The sequence below is a fragment of the Drosophila montana genome, unplaced genomic scaffold (assembly GCF_035044405.1).
Source record: "Drosophila montana isolate Dmon_TW-CO22-7 unplaced genomic scaffold, ASM3504440v1 contig_1505_1, whole genome shotgun sequence".
Taxonomy (NCBI): domain Eukaryota; kingdom Metazoa; phylum Arthropoda; class Insecta; order Diptera; family Drosophilidae; genus Drosophila; species Drosophila montana.
The window spans coordinates 3,443,075-3,467,024 of NW_026996452.1; the positions used below are offsets into that span (position 1 = coordinate 3,443,075).

At 41.9% G+C, this 23,950-nt stretch overlaps 4 protein-coding genes across 6 annotated transcripts in view; 1 reads left to right on the plus strand and 3 right to left on the minus strand.

The window, feature by feature from the left end:
• Naam (Nicotinamide amidase) overlaps nucleotides 1-128 on the minus strand; it is a 35,049-nt gene extending 34,921 nt beyond the window's left edge. The window contains exon 1 of one of the 2 annotated variants that reach the window (XM_064690772.1): nucleotides 109-128. The gene's annotated coding sequence lies outside the window, so the exon portion shown is untranslated. Of the gene's footprint in view, nucleotides 1-5 lie in introns of both variants that reach the window. The other variant, XM_064690756.1, reaches the window with a different exon arrangement.
• Nucleotides 129-1,590: 1,462 nt separating this feature from the next.
• LOC135433173 (plasminogen) lies at nucleotides 1,591-5,664 on the minus strand. The gene is made up of 6 exons (XM_064689160.1): nucleotides 5,619-5,664; nucleotides 4,529-4,560; nucleotides 2,902-4,406; nucleotides 2,329-2,439; nucleotides 1,957-2,269; nucleotides 1,591-1,896 (listed from the first exon to the last, which is right to left on the minus strand). Exons 1-6 carry the CDS (start codon nucleotides 5,662-5,664, stop codon nucleotides 1,738-1,740), a joined length of 2,166 nt encoding a protein of 721 aa, XP_064545230.1. The 3' UTR covers nucleotides 1,591-1,737.
• Nucleotides 5,665-11,439: 5,775 nt separating this feature from the next.
• ort (ora transientless) lies at nucleotides 11,440-14,497 on the minus strand. The gene is made up of 4 exons (XM_064695795.1): nucleotides 13,767-14,497; nucleotides 13,253-13,707; nucleotides 12,155-12,798; nucleotides 11,440-11,949 (listed from the first exon to the last, which is right to left on the minus strand). Exons 1-4 carry the CDS (start codon nucleotides 13,835-13,837, stop codon nucleotides 11,671-11,673), a joined length of 1,449 nt encoding a protein of 482 aa, XP_064551865.1. The 5' UTR covers nucleotides 13,838-14,497; the 3' UTR covers nucleotides 11,440-11,670.
• A 3,981-nt stretch (nucleotides 14,498-18,478) lies between these two features.
• On the plus strand, nucleotides 18,479-23,903 carry LOC135435503 (uncharacterized). 2 transcript variants are annotated; one of them, XM_064692593.1, is made up of 6 exons: nucleotides 18,479-18,633; nucleotides 19,333-19,515; nucleotides 20,724-21,386; nucleotides 21,442-22,713; nucleotides 22,778-23,432; nucleotides 23,494-23,903. In XM_064692593.1, the coding sequence occupies exons 1-6, from the start codon at nucleotides 18,610-18,612 to the stop codon at nucleotides 23,739-23,741; spliced, it is 3,045 nt and encodes a 1,014-aa protein (XP_064548663.1). In that variant the 5' UTR covers nucleotides 18,479-18,609; the 3' UTR covers nucleotides 23,742-23,903. The 2 variants fall into 2 exon arrangements, with proteins under 2 accessions (XP_064548663.1, XP_064548671.1); XM_064692601.1 differs by having other exon boundaries at nucleotides 22,781-23,432.
• The last annotated feature ends 47 nt before the right edge of the window (nucleotides 23,904-23,950 follow it).

A 23,950-nucleotide genomic window follows, 5' to 3' on the forward strand; every position in this document is an offset into this window, starting at 1 on the left:
CTTACCACGCGTCTCATGCACTGAAAGCTTTTTAAAAACAAAACACGCACAGCTTTTCTCTTACGCACAGCGGGCAAAAAAAAAACGACACACAAAGATTCTTATCACCTTTATAAACAAATAAATTCTGATAGCTTATAGCTACTGCTAATTGTTAATCTGAATTTCAAGTGCCCAATTGAATTATCGATTGATTTACAATTCACAAAATTCATTGAACAGAAAAGAAAGAGCGAGAGAAAGAGAGCGAAAAAACGCGCGCGTTGCCGGCAAAAGCACAAAAAAAACTAACGCGTCCGTCAGCTGTGCGGACTTTGGCAGAACTGAAAGCGAAATTGACAATCGATTGAACCAGCCCGCGAACTTCTGATTAACGGCGCCCCACTCAACTTACTGTTGGCCCTACCAGAAAATGTTTATTTATATTACGATTATCAAGTACTTACCCCTCAACGCGTAGATTGACAGTTCGGATTTGCGAAATAGTAAAAAATAATGACTGCTTAGGCTATTCTTATATATACAAGGTATATAAGGTATTAGGAATTTTTAATGGAGTGTTGGATATGCAGTATTATGTACTAGGTTAATACATAATAGTATTAATAAATCCAAATTATGTTTGAGATATTCGAAACAAGGAATAAGGCGATCTTAGATCTCGGGTTTTAAGGCCATGAAATAAGTCAATATATTTAAGATATCGGTTGATTGATATTAGGTTTTAGCTATTGCTACGATTACTATTTCTATCATCATTTATTGTTTTACGCCCAACGAAGTGAAGTACAACAGTACAACACTGTTGTAATATAGCTCTTAATAGCTTTATACTAATCACTTCAAATACCTACTGATAATTATAGACAACGATATAATGAAAAAGATCTAGTCAAATGGTCGATAGTCAACAGTGCCAACAAAAAAGTTAGCATCTGGTTGGGATTTACCATATGTATCAAAATTGCCAAAGCTTAACGCTTGTCAATTACATTTGATACGTTATGGAATATATAAGAATTAGCACCACTTTTTTACACACCTTACTATAACAACAAAGAAACGCTCTAAATAAAAACGTTTAAGAAGGTCGCAAAACGAAGAATAGCAGAATTAACTGCTTTTCAGAAACTAACTTCAAGAGAGAACCCTTTTCAAAAAAAAAAATTAGATAAAGAGAGACGGAGAAAGAAGGAAAATAAATAAAAAAACAGGCAAAAAAATCAGGGAGAATAAAGAAAGAGAGCTCTCTCGTCATGGCAAGATAGCATATGTAGTCTTGATGTGATAGCAAGAGGGAGAGATAGAGAGAGAGAGAGCGAGCTAAATATACATACTTAGCCGTAGAGGGAAGTACTATGCAAGTACTGTGGACGATTTCATAATTTGATCCAGAAAACTTTATAAAGAATGTCATGCTTAATTCATTTTTTTTTTTATTTCTTTAAAATTTATCGTTGATTCTTGTTCATTTTAATTATTTATCTGGATTAGTTTCAACTTAAAGTCATTTCAAATTCGTTTTGATTTTTATTTTAACTTTTAAGATTAAATAATTTAAATAACAAATGCTATACAAAACTACGCGTAATATGGTTAACATTTGTGCCTGTGGGCGGAGGGGGAATTCATAAATATCGTATAAACAGCGACAGGGAGAGAGCATTAAACGTACATAGACTAGCGCGTACATTAACCTAGCTACAGTTACAACTAAGACATCTGCCGTCCGTGCGTCTAGTCCCGCGTGTGATCGCGTATCCAGTCGAGATACTCCGTGACGCGTGTGTAGACGCCAGGGTAGCCAGGCTCGCCGCACTTGTTGCCAAAAGAGACCACGCCCAGCTGCACCCAGTGCGAGTCGTAGCGCATCATCAGGGGACCACCAGAGTCGCCCTGTTAAGAAAATAGACACATTAGACTGGAAAACTCCGACGAGCTTCAAGCGGTACCCACCTGACACGCATCGACGCCTCCGTCGGAGTAGCCAGCGCAAATGAAGTTCTCATTGATGGGCTGAAAGTAGCTGCGGTCGCAGTCCTCGTTGCGCCAGATGGGCAACTCGGCCTGCCGCTGACTGGTGGACTCCTTGCCGCCATAGTAGGTGGTTCCCCAGCCGACCACGGTGGCACGACGTCCAGGCAAACGCTCCTTGGGCGGCATTCGACCCGCTCGCGGCAGGCAAACGGGTATCACATACTTTGACTTGCGCACAGGCTTATCCAGCACAAGTATGGCTATGTCGTTATAAAAGCCAATGCGAGAGAATCTGCAGGGAATAGTTTAATCAGTTAGCTGAGCCTTAAACCAGTAGTTGGCGACACTCACCGTTCGTGTGTGCGCACTTCCTTAACGGCAAAGGTAACCGGATCGGAGGGTTCGGCATCTGTGGAGAGGTCAATGTCACCCAAACGTACCGTGAACTGACGCGCAGCAAACCTTCAAGAATAATTATTAATGATATTAGTTGACTTTGAAGCTTTGGATTAAGTATTAAATTAATCACGCAAGACAGTTATGCTAATGAAGTGTGATGTTAAACATATAAGCAGAGGCAACCAAAAGGAAGACACGCAATGATATGTGAATAAAAGCTTTATTGCGCTTTCTGGCAAAGCGTCCGTCTCACTTAGAGCCTCGATGGGCTTGCAAAGCTTTACTCAAATACGTGTCGGTAAGTTAAAGCATCTGCTGGAAGCTTGAAGTATTTAATTTAAGCAACGAAGACAAACTTTAAGCTTTAATGTGCTTTAAAACTCTATTAGGCTTGATGTGTTATAAGCTAAATGTTTTGGCTTGAAATTTGGATTAAGCCAAAAGTTTATATTTGCCCTAAAAGCTATTCGTAAAGGAGCTTTTTACCGTTTCCCACCATTTTACCGTTATCACGCCCATACTTACGGCTTCTGTCTTGAATCCCTGGTACAATGCGCCGCAGTCAGAATATACTTGGTGCCAATTAGCGAGCCACCGCACCAAAATTCTGTGCGCTTTGGGCCGTGCAAAAAGATGGCAGCCATCCAGGGCCATTGTCCGTTGGGCGCCTCGACACCGCCCACAATGCGACCCGTCGAATACTCCTGCTGTCCACACTCATCCGGATCGACAATATTATTGGCTATCTCATCCAGATCCTCTGGCTCCAGTGGCACCTCAGTGGTTGTGCTGGTTGTTGTTGTCGGCGGTTTCTTTTGTGGTATAAGCACCAGTCCAGAGGTGGGTCGGGTGCTCGGTCTGGCCGTGGGTCGCAGTGTGGTGCGCTTTGTGGTGGCCAGTGTGGTGGTGCTTGCGGGTGCCCTGGTGGTCAGCTTCAAAGGACGCTGTGTGGTCAGCACTGTGGAGCTCTCAGAGGCGCTCGCAGACAGGGGACAACAAACACCGGGCACAAAGAGGCTCTTAAAACAGAGCGACTCGCGCAGGCTGCTCAGATTGAGAAGCAGCGCGGGACAGCTGCTCAGATCCTCGCAGCGTCCCGGCCGACCGCTGGGCGTCTTGCAATAGTTCTCCACATCCTTGGCGGTGCCGGCATTCTCACTCTCCAAGGCCAGCTGATCGAGTGGACGCAGCGTGGTGGAGCTGATGGTGCTGCTGCTGCCTGCGCTGGTGGTTGTGGTGGTGGTGGTGCGCGGCGTGGTGGGTATTTTGATTTTCTGCTGGGATTGTGGCGTTGCCTGGTTTGGCTCCTCGTTGGGCTTTTTCAGCTTCTGCTTGTTTTTGTTCTTCTTGCGCTTCTTCTTTTGCTGCTTGGCCTCCTTGTTCTCCACAAACATAGGCTTTTCCGGCGCCTCCTCCAGCCCGATGCGCTTGGTGGCCACTTGTATGGCGCTCAAATTGGCGGGCTTGCCCGCCGGCAGCAAACTGTTGGCGGACAGTGTTGTTGTCGTATCCAAAATCTTGCCTGAGATGCCAGCCAGCGGCTCAGCAATGCCTCGGTTCGCGCCAGTCGTGGAGTCGCTCAGCTCTGTTGCGGTGGTGCTGGTGCTGCTGGTGGTGGTGGTGCTGCTGCTGGTGGAGCTGTCATCGCTGCTGCTACTGGTACTGGTACTGATACCGCTACTGCTACTGCCATTCTCCGTCTTGCTCTCCTGTCCGCCGCGCGTCATGTCCACTAGCATGTGGCCAACTGTGTTGAGTGCGCCCAGCGTCTCTGAGATGCGATGGAAGGTGGACGGCGATAGCAGGCGTGGCAGCGACTCATTGCTGCTGTCGCCGCTGCTGCCCGCACTTGGCTCCTCATCGCTGTCATAGTACTCGCTGGAGCCCTCAATATCGTCCTCATCATCATCCTCGCTAGCATTGCTGCTGGAGCTGCCGCTGCTGCCGCTGCTCCCGCTGCTAGCCAAATACGAGCTGTACTCCAAATCCTCGGCCAGCTGACGGCCCAGGCGCGTGTCGTGCAGATGCGGCTGAAAAAAAGACGCTGCCTTAATAGTTAAAGTTATGAATGCCCGTGGTAACCAAATTGCAAAGTGAACCACTTACCATCGTTGGTCAAGTGCTGCGGCTGCTCATCGTCCTCTGCGGTTACTTGCGCCTGCACCAAGATCCCAGCTCCAAGCGCTGTGGGAATATCAAATGGAAGAAGATTCTGTTAGATTCTGATGAAGGCAATGGGTTAGGGCTCGAAAGAAAGTATTATAACTGAACGTTAGTATAGAAATATTAACAAGCAAATATTGTTCATATATTTTTTTATTGGATCTCTTAAGATAAATTTAGGTAACTACTTTTCGCCCATTTATTAAGTTTCTTATTACAGACTTAAGTTTTCAGGAATTTAGGGTTAGAAATCATTAAAATAGTATTTGAGTTCAAATATAGTATTTAAAACTGAAATTTAATATAATAATTTTATTATTGTTTTTTCATTTTATCCTGGATGTCTTGAGATAAGCTTAAGCAACCATTTTTCTTCTATTTATTAAGTTTCCTATTACAGACATACGTTTTCAGTAATTTACTATTAGTAACCAAACTTCGTCAAAACATATTATTTATGTTTAAAGGTACCGCTAAAAGCCGAATTTAATATATAATAATTATAGCCAGAAAATCATGTTTACTTAATTTTATCTAGGATTTTTAAGATAAGTCTTAGCAACTATTTTCCATCCATGCACTAAACTCAAATTTTAAGATTCCCTTAAAAGACTTTAATTTGTATAAACTCAAAGAAACAGCTGGGAATATAATAAAGACTATCCAGTATCTTGGGCTTTATAAATATTTTTAGTAAAAGCATATATAAATCACATATTATCTGCCCTTCTTCGGGCTAATTGTTGTTTACACATTTCTGCATACAAAAATTAAAATCAACTTAAAACACATTTCATTTCAGAAATAGTTTGACACACATTAAATCAATCAGTCAATCAAGCAGTCGGCAATAACAATTTGAATTAAAAAGATTATAAACATTTGCTTACGAACTGACCTAAGCCAAATTTGAAGTCGACAACTTTTCGCATTGGCTTATGCAAAAGCTCTTGCGGGTTGGGTAATGCCACAAATTGGCATTACGCATCTGAAGTACAACAAACAAATGAGAAAGTATGTCGCTAGTGGCCCTCTCGCTCTATTGCCCAGCCCCAGCCCCAGCCCCAGCCACAGCTAACCACCCGTACTGCTCCCGCCCCGGGCACGGCCCATGCATATCCGCATGTGGCTCCTCAACTGAAGCGTTTAATGTTTATTTAGTTGGCTGTGACATAATCGCAGCTCGCACTGGTTACGCGCCCGCCAACATGACTTGCAGTTTGATCGTCTTGATCGTCTTCCAATACTTAAGATGAAGCTATTCTGCATTTGCATGCACAGGCCGCAGCTCAAGGTCGCATTTAAATTTCTCCACGCACTGAAAATGTGATTATCTCCGATAATTGCCGAAACATTTCGACTTAAACTGTGTTACAGTTTAACTTGAGATTTTTTTGTATTTATTTTTGTATGGTTTTCTGTGCGCCACTCGCTGCTGGCTCATTAACATTTTTCGAGGTGTGCACTGCAACTTTGTCACTTTCACTAGGGAATAAAATTGCTCATACCAATGGCAAAATGCTTTTTGTAGTTGCTTTTATTTTTTTTTACATTTTTTTCCCTCTGTATTTTCTTGCGGCGCCATACAATGAAATATTGGCCAATTATACGAAAAGCCTTTTTGGCTCGCATATAGAAATGATTTCTTATGAAAAGTGAATGCCGCAATGTTCGGCAACGTTCGAACTATTGTTTGTTTAAGATTATATATATATATAAAATAAATTTATATATAGGTATTATATTTAAAAATTGGGCTACTTTCATGACCAAGAAATTGAATTAATATGACTGGCACATTTTTTCTTTTCTTTAAATATTTTTTGGAGAGTTAGAAAATTGTATTTAATTCTTTCATTTGAGCAATTGTAAATTTAAAAAAATTCGGTTTTAATTTAGTCTTAAAAGGTTTAATATAAAATAAATTAAATTTTTATTTATGCTACATAATTTTGTTGAGCAGTCAAGAAAATCAAAATCAGAAACTAAAAAGTTGACAACAAAAAGTAATTAAATATATGAAACAAAATAAAATAAATATATATATATATACTCTATAATTTTATTATGTGGATACAGACATCAAACTTCTTAGAAACTCTAGATTATATATATTAAATATGCAAAAAAATACAAAAAGAAACTACAGAGAAAACTAAATTAATTCGCAAAAATCGTTTAACTTAGAAAAAAAAAAATTAAATTCATCTAAGGCTCTTAAAAGTATTAAGACTTATATTCATATTCTTTACTAATATGACTATCACTTTTTATCTTTTATCTCTTGTAATTTGCGCGAACTTTGACCCAGGCCAAGTCAATCCATGCAGCAATCAAGCAGCTGTTTCTATTATTACTCTACTCCAATGCCAATGAAAGTGAAAATCCTGGCTAACCGGCTGGGGGAAACTGAAATTGTCAGCGTTGCGGGAAAAATTTGCAATTGAGCAACGGACACGTTGCGATGCGACAATAAAAAAAAAAATACAAAATAGCTGCAATAACTTCCGAAGCGACAGATAAATATAACATTAAATTGTAGACATCGCGAACAAACGAACGGAAACAACAAAAACAACAGCAGCAGCAGCAACAAATCGCTGGCGTTTGGCTTTGTGCAGCGAGCGATGACAGCGGCAGCAACTTTTTTTCGCTTTTTTTTTTTTTATAAATAAGTAGTTGCATAATGTGTATGGATAGGCCGAGGTGTTGCGGTAATACCATAAAGACACTTGCAGGCGGTGCAGAAACGTGTATCTGTATCTGGTAAATGTTAATTTGTATCTACAGTAGCTGCAACAGCTGCCAGAGCTAGAGCCAACAGACAATTTGATTGGCCTTGGACAATGCGATTTGCATTTTGGCCCCAACTGGTTTGTGGTTTGTGGTTTGGCCTGTGACGTCACTTGGCGGAAGATTTTTGCAGCGGTTGCCGCTGCCAAAGAAAGTTGCAGACTTAGTCACGTTTTTTTTTTCTTTCTGTCTTTCTGTCCGATGCGCATTATGGTTTTTTTGGCTCATTAATTGGAAGAGAAACAAAAACCGACAACAAAGCGATACAGCTTGAACTTGAGCTTAGGGTTTCACTTTTACAATACATAAACATACCAGAGCTGAGAGATAGATAAAAGTAACTAAGAAATAAAAAATAAAAACTTGATCTGCTTTTATTCACAACGAAAATGTAGCTCAATTAAGGTGTTGAAATGATGGTCTTAAGCCGCCGCACTGTGCTTTTATTTATGCAGTTGCCTGAACTCAATTTGCTGGCCACTTCACACTCCATACAAATTCAAGTTCGTTGCCTAAGTCTTTTGTTTTTAGGCAGCACACAAACCAACCACACATTAGCACATAAAGCGACACGCACGCGGCTCCGTAAAATATTACAAAATATATATATGTCAAAAATGTTGGTCCATTTTCGTATACCCACCTAGGCACAACAAATATGCACTCAAATGCATTTTTCTTGTCGAAAACAAATTTCGCGTTACTTTTATTTCATTTGCAATAACAAGATAGAAATTATGGAGTATATATTTAATATTCAATATTCAATTTGGTTTGGAATCTTTCGTTAACTCTTTTGTTTATTGTTATTTAACACGACTCAACGAAACCGACAACGTTGGCGCACTTAACGAAACGGCGGCCGAGCGAACGTTGGGATGAAAATGAAAGTGTTAAGCGCCGTGTTAAAATAAATATAAATGTATTTTTTGTTTTTATTAAGAAATTTAAACGCTTTTATTATTATTTTGTTATGCTTATGAGCTGTTAATTGTCTCGCGTTAATGCTTAAATTTTTATTTATTTATATGTTTATTTAACTTGCGAATTGCGCAAAAATGCCATAAATATTTCAACGATCAAAAATTTCACTTAAAAATCACACACAAATTTGTTGCTGTTGATTTTTCACTTAAATTCACTTGATTTTTTTTTCGGTTTTTTTTTTAAGATTATTGCTGTTGCGCCTGCGCCGCGGCTGCTTCCGTGTGCCGTTGCTGCCCGAGTTCGACTGAAATTGAAACTGAAACTGCAAAACACAAAACGATACAACAGCCGCGACAACGGCAACAACAGCAATAACAACAACAGCAACTAATGCTGCGGCAGGCAACACAATAAAAGCGCTTCAAGTCGCACTCGGAGACAGCTTTGACTTTTGAGTTGCGGGCGGCCTAGCGGGGTGGGCGGGGCGGTGTTGCCACTCTTTTCGTTTTGCTTTGTGCAAAGAGTGTGCGCACTTAAGACCACGAAGGTAGCGCAGAGACGTACTGGGTTTTTACTTTCTTTCAGCTTTGGCGCTTATTGCATTGATGGATCGCTTCGTCGAGCATGCTGTGCTTTAAATTCTGTAATTAACTGTAGAGGCTTAACAACAAAAAAAACGTGTAAGAGTGCTTTAGGCGGCAGTTCCCGACTAGCAGATACCCTGAACTTCTTTCCTTGGACATATACTATATAGGAAATATAATCTGGAATATCTTCGGTGCTTATAGTCCGATCTTTATGAATTCTCAGGCCACAAATTTGACATACATTTGTCTTTAAATACCAAACCCCAAGACTGCGCCTGAAGAATGTATTTTTTACAAGTTTGGCAGGAATGGAAAGGAGACATCCATTCTTAATGTATTTGTACTGAACGAGATCCCGCATACAAAGTTACATAGATCTTAAGGTTTTGGAGTTATGCCTAAAAAGCAAAGTCGCAGAATGAAATTTTGTTTCGATATTAAGAAAATAGAATAAAAAATATCAGCAAAAACTAATAAACTTCTGCGTATGTTATGCGAGGTTATATATATCAAGTTTCAAGCTGCGATTATACAGACGGATATGGTCAGACTCAGCTCGTCTTGATCAAGAATATGTCTATGCTGCCTTCTGCCGTTTTTATATGTTAGCACAAAGCCAACATACTCTTTATATCCATTCGTCATTAATTCAGGGTATTAAAAGTAAATGAAGGAAAGGAAAAAAAAAACTACAACTGCTCCCACTCTACCTCATTCTGTGCACCTTCAAAGCAAACCCCAATGAACCCGCGACTGAATTAGGAACCTGTAAACGCGCCCACCTCAAGCATTGGCGCACTTTAGCTCGACGCTCAGGTAATCCCCAGCATATTTAGTCAAAATTTTGCGCAACCTTCGATGGTTTTTGTTTTGTTTTATTTTCACTTTATTTTTTGTTGCTGGAAATTACTGTATTGCAATACCCTACAGAGAGTACGCTTCGAATGTTGTTTTAGATGATTCATGCACTTTGACGTGGTTTCCCCCGCAACAGTTTTTGGCCTACTTAAAATGCGAATTGATTATGAAGCAAAATTTTTGAGCAAAACAACTTAACGAAAGGTCGCAACACTACAAAACTATTATTCAATATAGTTCAATGGAGCTGCGAACGCGTTGAGTTGTGGAAAAACCAAATGTTTTCAGCTCGGGTTTTCAACAGAAATCCTTGAGGTGATTATGATTAAAAGCTATCATTAAGCAAGGTGAGATAAGCTCTTCAGCTGCAATAAGTACGTATCTAGCAATATCTAGATCACTCTAGGCAAAAGACTGAGGGCACAAACTTGCTGCCTACAATAAGTTGGTTAAGCGTAAATTATTTTCTATACTAAAACAAGCCACAATTAAGATACTTTAAGCACTTCTTTATCGAAAACTAGATCAATGTAAACAAAAGACTTTGGCCAAAAGCCTTTGAATAGCATTCATTTTTTTGTTGCACACATCCAAAAAAAAAATGGACTTTTGTATGAATATAGCCCCTCAGGGTCTGGCTCTCATTTTTGCCAGCGCATCTGTGTCAGCTCATCTCTCACAAACGACCGTGAAAAGCAAAAGTATGGAGCGTGCGACCAACACAATTAATTGGGTATTCATGCGAATCTGTTTGACAACTGCAAAAGTTAGAAAACCTTTTGTAGTTGTGGTATTTTGCCAGCTATTGTTCAGCCAGCTGTTGACACCTTTAAAGGGAAAAGCAACCAGAGCAATAAAACTATAATAGTACATGAAAAGAAAAGTGTTAATAAAAGCATAGGCTGGCTTAATGGCTGAGAAAATGTGCGACTGTAAGAAATTTGAATAAATAAACTTGAGGCACAAATGCGTATGTGTGTGGATATAAGGGAGGGCATATCCAAAGCTCGCGTATTAATTAATTTCGAATTGCGCTCCCTCATATGAGCTTTTAGTTTTAAGCACTGCGCTGGCGCTTTAATGAACAAAGCTCCGAAAGCTCACTGCGATCTAAGCTTTTCAAGCGCTTTCTTATATGATACGAGTGCCGTTACTTTTGAAACATATTTAAGGCTAAAGTATCTTAAATATTAATAAAATAATATTTTTGCAAAAAAAATTTTTTTGCTTTTAAACAAACTTAAAAAATTTTATGCCAGGACTATAGAAAATTATTATTTCAAGAATTTACTTTCTTGAATTAACTAAAAGACGTCCTTTAAAAAAAAAGCCTCAACTTTTACTGTATTTCAGTCTTGTTTTGTTATCATTGATAAAGAACTTTGTTCTCAAAAAAAAGAAGAAGAAGAAGAAGAAAGCTTAGCCGGATCTTGATTGCTTGATTTAAGTATTTAGTTTCCGGATATACTGAATACCAAGAATACCAAGAAGCTCTAACTAAAATGGCTTTAAAATATTATTGTTTAATTATCATAATATATTTATTAATGTACTTCATTTATTTACAATTAAAAGCATTTTAAATATATTAAGTTAGCATTAAAATATAAGCTACATCTACAACGCCATTGAAATATTTAAGCTTACGCATTTAGGAATTGAATTCACATACTTTATCATTTTTGCATATGTACTATATGCTGTACTATATATACTTTACGCATAAGTCATATTTATATATATATATAGATAGAGAGTATAAGCAACAGCTTGCTACAATTTATGTTTTGCTCTTTCAGTTTAAAATTCGATGACTCAAAGATTATGCTTAAGATTACATTTTTATATATTTATACCTTGTGAACAATTAACATTAAATACAGATAGAGAGAGGGAGAAAGAGGCAGATAGATTGTGTGAGGGCAATCGGGAACGTACCATATTTACAACAGAGCCAGCGCATATCTTACAGATACTCGTAAAACACAATCCAATAGATGCAATTGAGGCTGGCAAAGAGCGCGGGGAAGAGCACACGCGATGAGCGATCGATATAGATGGCGCGCTTGAGACGCTCCTGGGCGGGCGTTAGCTTCGGCTTGGGCATTTCCGGTTCCGGTGCCGGCGGCGGCGGTGGCGGTGGCCGTATGGTTGGGGTCAGTATAATATGCGACTCCTGACGCGGTATCCAGGGACCGTCGGCGTCTAGCGGAGGCCGCACCACACGGCGTGTGGTGGTCACAATCTGAAATGGCACAATTTAGTTTATAATATCTCATTTTATAGATCTGCTTTGTGCTAGTGTCTCACTTATGCAACACACAGATGCTGATTGCTTTGAAAGCTGAAAGCTTAGCGCATTGGCTTAAGGCTGAAATGAGCTTTTCACTTAAAAGCTCACTAATACAAACACACTTATACAGTCAAACAATCTTTAGTTTTCAACTTACGCGCTTATTTTTGGTCATCTCATCGAAAATCTTTTCAATTTTTTCAATTTTCTCATCCGCCAGGGGCAACATCGTGGGCTGTTTATTGTTTGCAGCATTACTGCCACCGGCTGGTGCCGCCTCCCCATCCTTTTTGCCCCCCTCGCCCGCCACAGGCTTGGGTGGATATGCCATAGGTTTGGGTATGGGCGTGTCGCTGAGCACAATATTTATCAGGCAATACTCCATAAGAGCCATAAACACAAACACCGTGCAGACGGACATGAATGCATCCACAGCTTTCAAATAGGAGACGGGCGGCAAGGATGACTGCGACTTTGCGTGCTGCGTGGAGAGCGTGAGCAACGATGTGACGCCTAGTGTGACACGGGCCGGCGCCGCCTCCGGTTTGATCCAGAAGGAGACCCACGACATAATCACAATCATGCAGGTAGGTATATAGGTATTGAATACATAATAGACCAGGCGACGTTTTAGCGTAAAAACCACCTCCAAACAGGTGAAATTCCCAGTCGAATAGACCTGTGTACAGTCCGCGGTCTCATTACGTATCAGCGCCACCTGCGGCAATTCAATGTTCTCGTCTACCACCAGCGGCGTTGTGGGATCCCATTGAAAGATTAAATCATCTGTGGTATGCGATACTGGTAAAGATAATAAGAGGTATAAAAAGTATTTAATTTCTCAAAATCAAATTTCCCTGTGAAATTCGCTTTGAATTTCCCTTTTATGGGAACAGTTATTACAAATGTAAAACATAGCTTTACATATTTCTTTCCTTTCTCTGTATTCTTGCAAAAGTATTTAATTTCTCAAAATCAAATTTCCCTGTGAAATTCGCTTTGAATTTCCCTTTTATGGGAACAGTTATTACAAATGTAAAACATAGCTTGTTCTCGCTTCGAATTTCCCTTTTATGCGAATAGAAATTAGAAGTGTAAAATATAGTTTTTTTGCTCACATTCAATTATAATCTAATTTTTCACCAGCATCCAATCCGTTAAATCTAACCAAATGGACGGAAATTCACTTACGTTAACTCTTACGTGCTATAAAATAGGAAATACTTATTTAATATTAGACTATCTTCGAACTCACAGCTCTCCATTTGCAGCTTGCACTCCTGTGTATCATGTGGATAGATGGCAAAGTTCATGATGCAGGAAAGCTTAAGGGTTAATTTCACCATATAGAGTATGGTCTTGTCTTTGTAGAGCCACATATAGTGATTGGGTATTGTCATTGTTTGAAATGTAACCGATTTGGCGTTCTTAAAGAAGGAATCCGGTCGCCACATATTTTTGAGCCAATCCACCTCGAGCAATCGATACTCCTGCGTCATGTTCTCGGGCAAGCGCAGACGATGATCCTTCCAGGTCTGTGCAAAGAACACATCCGCCACATAGGTCATGGAGTTCTCATCGATGGAATCGAGACCCATCACTGTGACATGAAAATAAACAATCGTAGGCTGACCCTCCTTCTTGGGTGGACGCATTTTGTCATAGCGTTTGATGTCCTCAGGTAAAATATCGGTTATAGCCAGACTTTGTCTAAAGTTTAATGAGTTTCAGATAGACTCATACAGATGGGCGTGTTTTCGTATACTCACTGAAATTCACCCTTGGCAAAGTGTTTCAGGCAAATGCAGCAAATGACGAGCAGAATTACTTGCGCGACCATGGCTGTAAATTGTATCGGTCTCTGCAACGAGTACAGCAGGTGACAAAGGATATCGTGAGTATTTAAATAGTTTCAATGGGTTGGGTTGATTGATGGCCCTGACATAACCTTTGCGGCGGATCAAAGCAAAGCTCTCGAACTGTGTCTCTGGCATTGAAAATGCATCGAGAGGGTTTCTTCTTAGCTGGCGCACGAAAATAGCGACAATTATGCTGCTTAACGGTGTAAATAAAATGTGAACTAAAGGACAATGGCGGGGACAGTTAGTGCACTTCCTGCACAATAGCCTCGGCATTGCCAACCCTGTCAGCCCTGCTACCTGTCTCTCTCTCTCCCCCTCTCTCTCTCTGCCACTCTGTCTCGCTCTGTCTACACGTGGGGGCCACAATACCGTCTTAATTCACAATTAAAGCCACTCGAAGCGAGCGCGTGGGCGGTTTGTGGCTTGTGGTTTGCAGTTGGCGGGGCGGCTTTAAGTGGCCCATGCGCCTTTTGTGCGCTGCCGATGCCGCACAGAATGTGCCCCATTGAGCGCCACACGGCGGCGGCTTGAAGGCAGCCAATGCAACGGATGCATTCGACAAGGACAATGCATATGGTAAATTAAGGTAGGCAGATTGTGCTCGTCTACAAGACGCCATGGTTTACGAACTGGGGAATTGGTATTCCTCATGCGTAATTAGGCCAGCATGCTCGATTTACCTCAATTATTAATTAAACGCAGCACGTAAACAAAGATCCTCATTTATTAATAGACTTTTAGGCAGTTAAAAAATTTAATTAAGAAAAATAATTGAACTATTTTCATATATTTATGATTCAATTTTTTGTTCTAAATTTAATTAATTCAAAATTAAATAAGGAAAATATGTTTTAGCCGCCTAAAACACCGAAGATTATAAATAATTATTTACTATTATTATTTATTGTCACAAAAAAGTACAATTAGGATTAATATGACATATTTATATATGTAATACATATATAAAATATATATTAATATTAATTTTTAATTTAAAGTTTATTTCCTAGGGCAAGCCTGGTCGAACTTTCCGGAACCTAAACTGATTCCCTTTAATTGATTTGGAATATCCTCACTAGAAACATATTTATCAAAAGACAACAGTAAAAGGTTTTACAAAAAAAAAAAAAATTAAAATTTGGTAATTTCGAAAAAATCTTTGAACAATAATATTAATAGAAATATTAGGAAATGATTTTAAAAAAAATACTAAACAGGCGTTGATAAGTTGAATTTACGGCTCTGAATTTCTCAATATTTTTAGAAGACTTTAAAATGTTGTAACTAGAATCGCGACAGTCGAAACTCAGTCTATAAACTAATAATTTCTTGTGCTTTATTTAACTTGAATACTTCTCGTTTTTTAAAGTATTTTACTTTTTGTTTGGCCTAAAACTGGCTCAGATAGAAGAATGGATGCGTTTCACAGAATTTGAAATTCTCACGATTATATAACATCAGCTCGACGCTGCGCCAGACATTTTGCAGATCATTTAGTAAAATTTCCGGAAACTATTTTAATTAAAATTGTTGTTTTCAAGTAAATTTGCTTATATATTTTTATTTGTATTAATTTGTTAATTTGTCAATTTGATACACTTTAATTTGGAGTTATTTAATGCATTTGGATTCGGTTTTATGTTTCGCCGATTTGGAACGTCTTTGCAGTTCGAAGTGTCGCTGACAACTGACGGTTGGAGGCGAACACGATTTGAATTTAAAACGTTGCCAGGCGAGCAAAGCACAAAATTGTTCACCAACGAAGGCGCAGGATGCAGGATACAAGGATGCACTGACAGCAGTCTCTGGGCTGGTGTGTGTGTGTGTGTGTGTGTGCGTGCGGGCGCATGTGTGTGTGTGCTATGGAGACTATATGACGCTAGAAAAGTGAAAGCCCTGAGAGAACATCATCAGCAGCAGCTAGGAAAACTAGGAAAACTCTTTAATACAGACTACTCTTGAGCCAGTAGTATATGATATATATGCATGTATGTGCGCTGCGTCTATAGACATACGCACATCTATATATATATATTGCGATTGTCTGTGTGTGTTTGTCTTGCCATAGTCACTTAACATAATTTTGTCAAGTGCTTTGGCATTGCCTTTCCACATAATCTGAGCTCGTGCCTCTGTCGTCATCGTCATTGTACTGATGAGCCAGGGTCCCCCTATGCACCAACCCCCCCCCCCTCTTGCCACACTCTTTTAGCCAGTTTTCTCTAGGTTTAGCTGCACTGCTGCCTATTGATTGCCTTTGGACACCCAAGTGAACGAAAATCACGCGCCAAAAACTGTCCCCCAACGTTATGTGAAAAATGTTGCTTTAGTTTTCCCAATCAATTGGCTTGTTAGTTGCCACGAAACAAGCCAACAACTGCTCAAGTGGCTCGCTCAGCAGCAGCAGCAGCAGCAGCAACAACAACAACGATTACTGATACCCATTGAAAATGGGTAAACAGGGTATAATGTTTTCGTGCATATTGCAAAAGGCAGAAGAAAGCATCTCTGACCTCTTGAAGTAAATAAATTCTAGGTCAGCATCGATGGCCGAGGCGATCTAGCTGTTCGTTTGAATCCCTTTCACTCTTTAATTCATCTTTTGCTCTTTAATGACTCCAAATTTCATAAAGCAACGACTATAAGCACCGAAGCAATTTAAGAATGCACGCGTCTGTGTGTGAATGTGTATTCGTGTTTTGTGCCTGTATATATACATAGAAGGAATTTCGCACAGGGTATCTCCTCGTCGGGCTTACTTGATTTTTTTTGGTTTTTCGTTGCAGCTGCCTGCAGTGGAGAAGGTTAAGCACAGATTCGAAATGGCTGCTAATGGAATGGTATTTCATTATAATCCAATGAACCTGCTGACGTCAAACCGAACTTGGGCATGGGAAAAAATTGAAAACAAATCAGCTTAATTCTCGAATCATTGAAAATTGAATTTAATTTAAGTTAAATAAAGAAAGATATTGAGACACAGATATAGATATAAATGGAGACATGGAGAGGGAAAGGGACAGAAGACTGACAGAGGGAGAGAGAGAGAGAGAGAGAGAGAGATATGTAGAGAGAGAGAGTGAGAGAGAGAGAGAGAGAGAGAGAGAGTGAGAGAGAGAGAAAGAGAGAGAGAGAGAGAGACAGAGAAGATGAGTAAGATTTAGTGAGAAATCAGACGGAAATATCAATGTAATAACATATTTCAGAGAGAGAGAGAGAGAGAGATTAAGAAGATATATATATATATTTAAATATTGATATAAGAGAAACACAGATGCATGGGTAACGAGAGGGAAAGAGACAGAGAAAGACGATGAGTAAGCCTTAGTGAGGAAGAGAAAATCTATTTCACAAAAGCTCAAAATCTGAAAGCCTTTGTTGAAAACATTAAAATCGACTAGAAAGGCGATATATAAATTAGAGAGCACCTGAATCAGAAGGATAGAGAGAGAGACTGTAGATTGAAGGCATAAGAGCCAGAGACAATATGAGAGGAAGCCAATGAGAGTGAAAGCTAGAAGAGAGACAATTATTGGGAGGAAAAGTGGAAGAAGGGATAATGGACAGAGACATCACAGAAAGAATGTAAGAGAGTAAGAATCGGAGCAAATGGAGTGCAAAGAGTATCATTTAAAGGTTTATAGACTGTGACATGGAGCAGCTTCTCTTTGACTCGAAATAGTCTTGCAAAATGAAAATCTGAAAATGAGAGCAATAATGCAATAAGCAAAAGATAATTGAAAGCAAGAATGAGTGAAAGAGATGTTGGGAGGATGATATAGACAAAATACAGACAGCCATTTATATAAAATAGCAAATAGATTAGTTTTCTAAAAAAAAAAAACGTAATTAAATTAAGTGGCCGAGACATAGGGCTCAATCTAGTGAGGTGTCTATTAAAAGTTATAATTAAAACTCAGCCCTGTCCTCACCTGCGAGGGCCAAGCTAACCTTGAAGCAGCCAGCCACACACATTATATATGTATGCGTATATATTTTTATGCATATACTTTTGTTCGATGCCCCAACCTGCATGCGGCCTTTTGGCACGCCCACAAGCCGAAGCACTCAACGCCTTGCCGCAAACACTTGAGCAACACATCCTTTGGCCTTCCTTAGCCGCAACCGCAACCGCAACAGCAACAGAAAAAGCAACAACAACAACAACAACGACAACAACTCGTCATCGTTATTAAATTATCTCTGATGCGATAATAACACACACTTAAGTTACTTGCCGTAGATTCTCCACCGCCCACCTCCGCCCAAACACTGCGCTATAAAAAGCCGCTGATTTTTCTATAGTTTATTCGAATGCAGTCGAGCTTGGCGCTGCTTTTGGACCTGACCCAAGTACTTGCCACACAGCCTGTAGAGAGACGCTTTTCAGCTAAAGCACAACCAGCCACCGCACGTACCGCCCGCCCGCCCGCACGTACCGCAAGTGGTGCTCTTAAGTTTCTGCTGATGCCAGCTGGCGGTGCGATGCGGGGCGTGGCAGCTGCCGTAAAGGTTTTTTGCTCTGTTTGTTTTTTTTTTTTTTGGCGCGCTTTTAGCTTGAATAGTTTTTTACGCTTGTAGTGGGGGGGGTTCTCCTTTTTTTTTTGACAAGCATTACGTCATTGAAAATGAAAAATAAATTCTGTGAATTTTCGACGCTTTAGAATAACATTTGTGTTATGACTTTGGGCCAGCAAAGATTGTGCGTAGAAACTAAACGAAGGTCGTAGCAAAAAAAAGGCATTAAGATATGGCTTTTGCGCTGATATTTCAGGTAAGCACCGAACCGGTATTCAAACAAACTGCAAATCTATTCAAAAATTAATAAGTCATGTCTGAACAACAAACAACAACAAAAATGAAGCCCTGTGACCCACATTGCACGAATGCATGCGGAAGTTTGTTGAATGGAATGTTGCAGCCCGCCGCTAAAAGTTGCCCCCAACTCTCTGGGTGGAGGCTGCTCATTCATGAAAGCGCCAAGCGAGGCCATTGAACCGCCTTTTCAAATGGTGGTTAATAAGGGAGTTGTGCCCGCTCGTGTGGGGCCTGGGCCTCGGCCGAACCCCTAAGGGGGCGGGCAACTGGCAGCCGAAGCAACAGTTGCGCTCAGGTGGAGAACAACGAGAAGTGCGTCATTGTCGCCATTGTTGATAAACAAACCTGTAGCCACCGACGTTGTGGCAGCACGTGTGCGGTCTGCAGCTGGGCGCTGGCAGGGCTGTGCTGGGGGTTGGAAGAAGGCTCTCGTTTGGGCTCAAGGCGCATGCGTCAATCTCACTCACATGTTGTCAGCTGAGCGCTGCGCCGTGACGTCGCTATTGATTTTTACACGGCCCAAAGACGCGCATCGCTGAGCTGCATTTACCAATAAAAACGCGAAACACACGCACACCCAAAACAAATGCATTAAATGCGGCTGTGAAAATTCGTAATAATAACAATAATAGAAAAACAAATATAATATTCATAGGCAACGCTTGGCAAGCAGGCAAAGGCGCTGGGCGCTGGCAACTTGGAAGCGTGGCCCAACATGATCAAACTGCGACCATATGTGCCCTCCAAGCGCATCGCCATACGGGACTCCTCAATTGATGAGGACATCAGCGATGATGTCGACGATGAGGTGTTCATCAAGGACGCCAGATCTGCAAAGGTGAGTCACAGATTTACAATTTAAGTGCATAAATAATATATACTATTTTTATCAAATGAGTGAATATTATGTGCAAGAAAATTAATTTTTTTTTATATAAAAAATGTTCTTAAATTTACTTTCGCTTTCCGTGCTTTCCGGAAAGCTGAAACGCTTAAGAATTTTTCCGAGTCTTTTCATTTGCAAATCCTCTTCGTTTTTATCATAGTGCTTAAATATATTTTCACTTTCGGTGGTAATTCCAGAAAACTACGGCATCAGAGATATTTTACGTGATAAATATATTTATATATAAATTTCTTTGCATATATAAATATTTATATAATATCAAAAACGCTTTTCTTTGAATTTTATGTGCAACTAAATTAATTTGTTTTATTAAAAAAATGTTCTTAAATTTACTTTCGCTTTTGTTTCACTTTCCGTGCTAGTTCCGGAAAACTGAAACGTTAAAGAATTTTTCCGAGTCTTTTTACTTGCAAATCCTCTTCCTTTTTGTCTTTGTGCTTAAATATATTTTCACTTTCGGTGGATATATATATTTCAGATATATTTTACGTGATAAATATATTTATATATACATATCTTTCCATATACATATAAATATCTATATCAAAAACGCTTTTCTCTGAATTTTATATGCAAGAAAATTAGTTTTATTATATAAAAAATGTTCTTAAATTTATTTTCGCTTTTGTTTCGCTTTCCGTGCTAGTTCCGGAAAACTGAAACGCTCAAGAATTATTCCGAGTCTTTTCACTTGCATTTCCTCTTCTCATTTTTTTATCATTGTGCTTCAATTTTTTCCACTTTCGGTGGTAGTTTCAGAAAAGTAAGGCGTCAAATATTTGTTATAAGCAATTGTAAAGCTTTTTGCCTATTTTATGTTAGCCAAACTTGTTTCAAATTATTTCTAAATTTCTTTTCGGCTTCATTTACTTCCGACTATACATATATATATGGGTTTTATCGATTCGATTCAGTCATAAGTAGTGAGTTAAACAGATGTTTGGGAAATTGAGGCGAAATTGTTTATTGGAATGCATAAAATTGAAATTTGGCTGGATTTGCAGGGAAATGACGCGCATTTAAGTTCTAGTTGAATATGACAACTTTCGCCTTGATTTTGCTGGGCGAAATTGAAGCAAAATCGCATTTCGGAACACAGCGCATGCTTAACTAATTTTTTAACCAAATACCCATTACAGCGCAGCGAAGAGCAGGGCCTGAAGCGTCCACTGATGGCGCCGCGCCGCAAGCACAGCTCCGGCTCTGGGAGCAGCTCCACGCCGATCATGAAGCAGCACAAGCGACGACGCTGCTGCCGCTGGTGTGAGCCCTTCTGCTATGGCCTTGCCGCGCTGACCGTGCTTTGTGCACTGCTCAGTTTGGCGGCATTGATGCTGACGCTGTTCCCACTGCCCGTGCAGCGCATCCATCACTGGTGGGGCGAGGATGCGCAGCTGGCGGCCCTCTCCGCTGCGGGTAGCAGCTATGGCAGCAGTTTGGGCAGCGAGTTCGTGCCCTGCACACAGATCAGCGTACAGCGACTGTGGACACGCAGCCTGGCCAGAATGAACAGTGAGAGTCCGTTGCGAGCGGCCGATCTGAATGGGGATGGCATCCGGGATGTCATATTTGGCTATGGCGTCGACGACAACATACACTACGAGGGCATACCGCTGCCGCGCTGCAAGTCGGCCCAACAGGGCGACGATGTGCCCTGCGAGGGTGGCGTCGTGGCGCTCAATGGACGCGATGGTTCCCTATTGTGGCAAACGTGGAGTGTGGCGAATGTGTTCTCGCTGCACTGCAATGCGGACATAGATCGAGATGGTGGCATCGATTGCCTGGCGGCGGGACGACTGGGCGTAAGTTTGGCCAGCTAATTCTCGCCAGCCTTTAAATTATATTTCGTATTTGCAGATGATATTTGCCATTAATGGACGCACTGGTCAGGTCATCTGGAACTTTCACGAACTGGAGGTGGAGACCAACTCGCCCATTGTCATGGATCTGTACACGATCAATGTGCTGCGCGATCTGGATGGCGATGAGGTGCCCGAACTGATAGCTGCACACTTAGAGGAGCGCGAGGAGTCCAAGGCGGGCCACATAAAGCTCATCTCGGGCAAAACGGGCAAGGTGCTGCGCAGCATACCCACGCCGCATCGCGAGGAGATGTTTGTGCCCATACAGCTGCTGACGCAGGCCGACGGCACCGAGCTGCTGCTCATGCTGACCGGCGGACAGAATACGCCGGGCGGCATTTACAGTCTGCGGCTGCTCACGTTGATGGCGCACACCAGCGAAAAGCATTTCATCCCGCTGCATCAGCAGACCGGCTCGGGTCTGATGGTGCCTGCCGTGCTCAGCGATCTGAATGGCGATGGCATCTCGGATATCGTGGTGGCCGCCTTCAATAGCAGCGTCTATGCCTACGATGGACACACCTATGGGATGCTCTGGAACTATACGTTCCCGGCCAGCGAATGCGTGAGCGCCATTGTGCCCGGGCACTTTGATCGCGACAATGTCACCGATTTTATGGTCAAGTATAATACGGGTCCAGGTTTTCCCGTCTACTACTACTCGCAGACAACGATACTGGACGGACGCACCGGGCAGCCGCTGCTCAATGCCATGATGACGGATGCTGGCGGCGCGAACAGTTTGCTCGGTGGCGTTTCCATCTCGCAAAGCTTTGGCGGCGATTTCTTTCTGCACTGGCAGCTGCAGTGCCGCAATAGGCCGAATGCCAGGGATGCCTACGAGTTTGTGCCGGACAGCGACATCATTTTACAGGCACGGGCGGACACCTGTCGGCTGCGCTATAACGAATCCATGGTGCTGAAGCTGTATGCCATTGCCCGGCACATTGAGCCGCCGGGCGCAGTGCTATTCAGCACAGATGATCTGGAGGTGCATCTGAATCGCACACAGAGACCGGCGCCGGCGGGCAAACAGTCACCGCTCAAGCATCCGAAGCTGCTCAAGAAGCTGCTGGCCAATCGGGAGCAACTGCTGAGGCAGGCCGCCACAGATGCAGCCGATCAGCAGCAGGAGCAGCGGCCTGGTCCGGTCAAGTACACAAAGCATCACAAGCATCCGCTGCCGGAGCTGTTGCCGGGGGCGGTGCCGGAGAACGAGCTGCCCAGCTTTGCTGGTGGTTACATCAAGGAGCCCTACAAAGAATTTGTAAGTCTCAAGCATTAATCCAAAAAAGAAACCTTATCACACAGCCGCATTCCACAACACACAGAAGGACTATGAGCCAGGGGCCGTGGAGAATCCCAATGCCATGCGCCTGCCAGAGGAGTATGAGCTGGTGTACAATGATGAGCTGCCGCAGCTGCCGGAGCAGAACGAGCGGCCCATACATCTACGCAGCAAATATCCCAGCGGTAGCAATCGGGATGTGCGCAGCGGCATACTTGAGTCGAGCAGCACCAGCAGCAGCACCACACCCAGCAGCACTTCCACCAGTCAGCCGCTGTCCGCACAGTCGCCGCTTAGCCTGTGGGATCTGGAGCTGGACAATGAAGCGCAGGAGCAGGCAGCGGATGCAGCAGCTGCGGCAGCGGTAACCAGTTCCACCAGACAGTCGCAGTATCGCAGACGCAAGCGACAGCGACGCAATGAGCCAGCCACTGCCAGCAGCAGCAGCAGCAACAGTGCTTCCACCACCAGCAGCAATGCTGGCGAGGATTCGACAGCGACGCCAGTGGATGCACAAACAGAAGACTGGTATTTGGCATCCATTTCGTCGACGGGCGTGCTGCTCAAGGCGCTGGGCAACGTCAGTTCCTCGCTGGACTTTGTCTTTGTGCTCAACATACGCGAATCAGAGGCGTATCCACCGTTGTTCTCGCCGCAGGATCTCAGCTGCGTCGAGGAGAAGATCAGCGCCTATAAAAGTGGGTAGAGCTCGTTTACAGTGGATATATATATATTTTTTAATACTTATTTCTTCTGCAGGCTATACCGCCGACAATTTGCGCGTGCTGCGCAAGCAATTCCTCAAGCAGTGCCTGAGCGAGAGGCTCGTTGACGCGGATCCCGCGTTGCCCAACTATGAGGCACAGCTGATAATTACGCGAATTGGCATTACATGCACTTGCCGCACGCTGCAGCCGGGCGAGGTGTGCTCCGAGCTGGATCCAATTGATGCACAACGCTGGACTGAGTTCATGGGCAATGATGGCAATGGCTATTATGCCAATTAAAACTAAGTCTATCCAACTAAAAACTCTTTCTCTACTACAACTATTGTAATTAATCGAATGTCATTTGTGTGTGTGGCTGTTTCTTGTAATTGTAACAGTATTTACATGTGTATTTGTGTATATTTTATGATTTTTTAAACTACAATTAAATATTTAAACTTATTGAAGGTGTTTGTATGCGCGCCGTAAGTACGCACAGATAAAAACAG

Excerpts from the sequence above, each read along its gene's own strand:
- LOC135433173 (XM_064689160.1), bottom strand. The coding sequence starts at position 5,664 with ATGCGGATATGCATGGGCCGTGCCCGGGGCGGGAGCAGTACGGGTG. Across the intron at positions 4,561-5,618 it reads GGGCGGGAGCAGTACGGGTG|CGCTTGGAGCTGGGATCTTG; the intron begins GTTAGCTGTGGC and ends ATATTCCCACAG. Across the intron at positions 2,270-2,328 it reads GAAGTGCGCACACACGAACG|ATTCTCTCGCATTGGCTTTT; the intron begins GTGAGTGTCGCC and ends TATTCCCTGCAG.
- LOC135435503 (XM_064692593.1), top strand. The coding sequence starts at position 18,610 with ATGGCTTTTGCGCTGATATTTCAG. Across the intron at positions 21,387-21,441 it reads TGGCGGCGGGACGACTGGGC|ATGATATTTGCCATTAATGG; the intron begins GTAAGTTTGGCC and ends TCGTATTTGCAG. Across the intron at positions 23,433-23,493 it reads GAAGATCAGCGCCTATAAAA|GCTATACCGCCGACAATTTG; the intron begins GTGGGTAGAGCT and ends TTTCTTCTGCAG.
- ort (XM_064695795.1), bottom strand. The coding sequence starts at position 13,837 with ATGGTCGCGCAAGTAATTCTGCTCGTCATTTGCTGCATTTGCCTGAAA. Across the intron at positions 13,708-13,766 it reads TTTGCCAAGGGTGAATTTCA|ACAAAGTCTGGCTATAACCG; the intron begins GTGAGTATACGA and ends ATTAAACTTTAG. Across the intron at positions 11,950-12,154 it reads AGATGACCAAAAATAAGCGC|ATTGTGACCACCACACGCCG; the intron begins GTAAGTTGAAAA and ends GTGCCATTTCAG.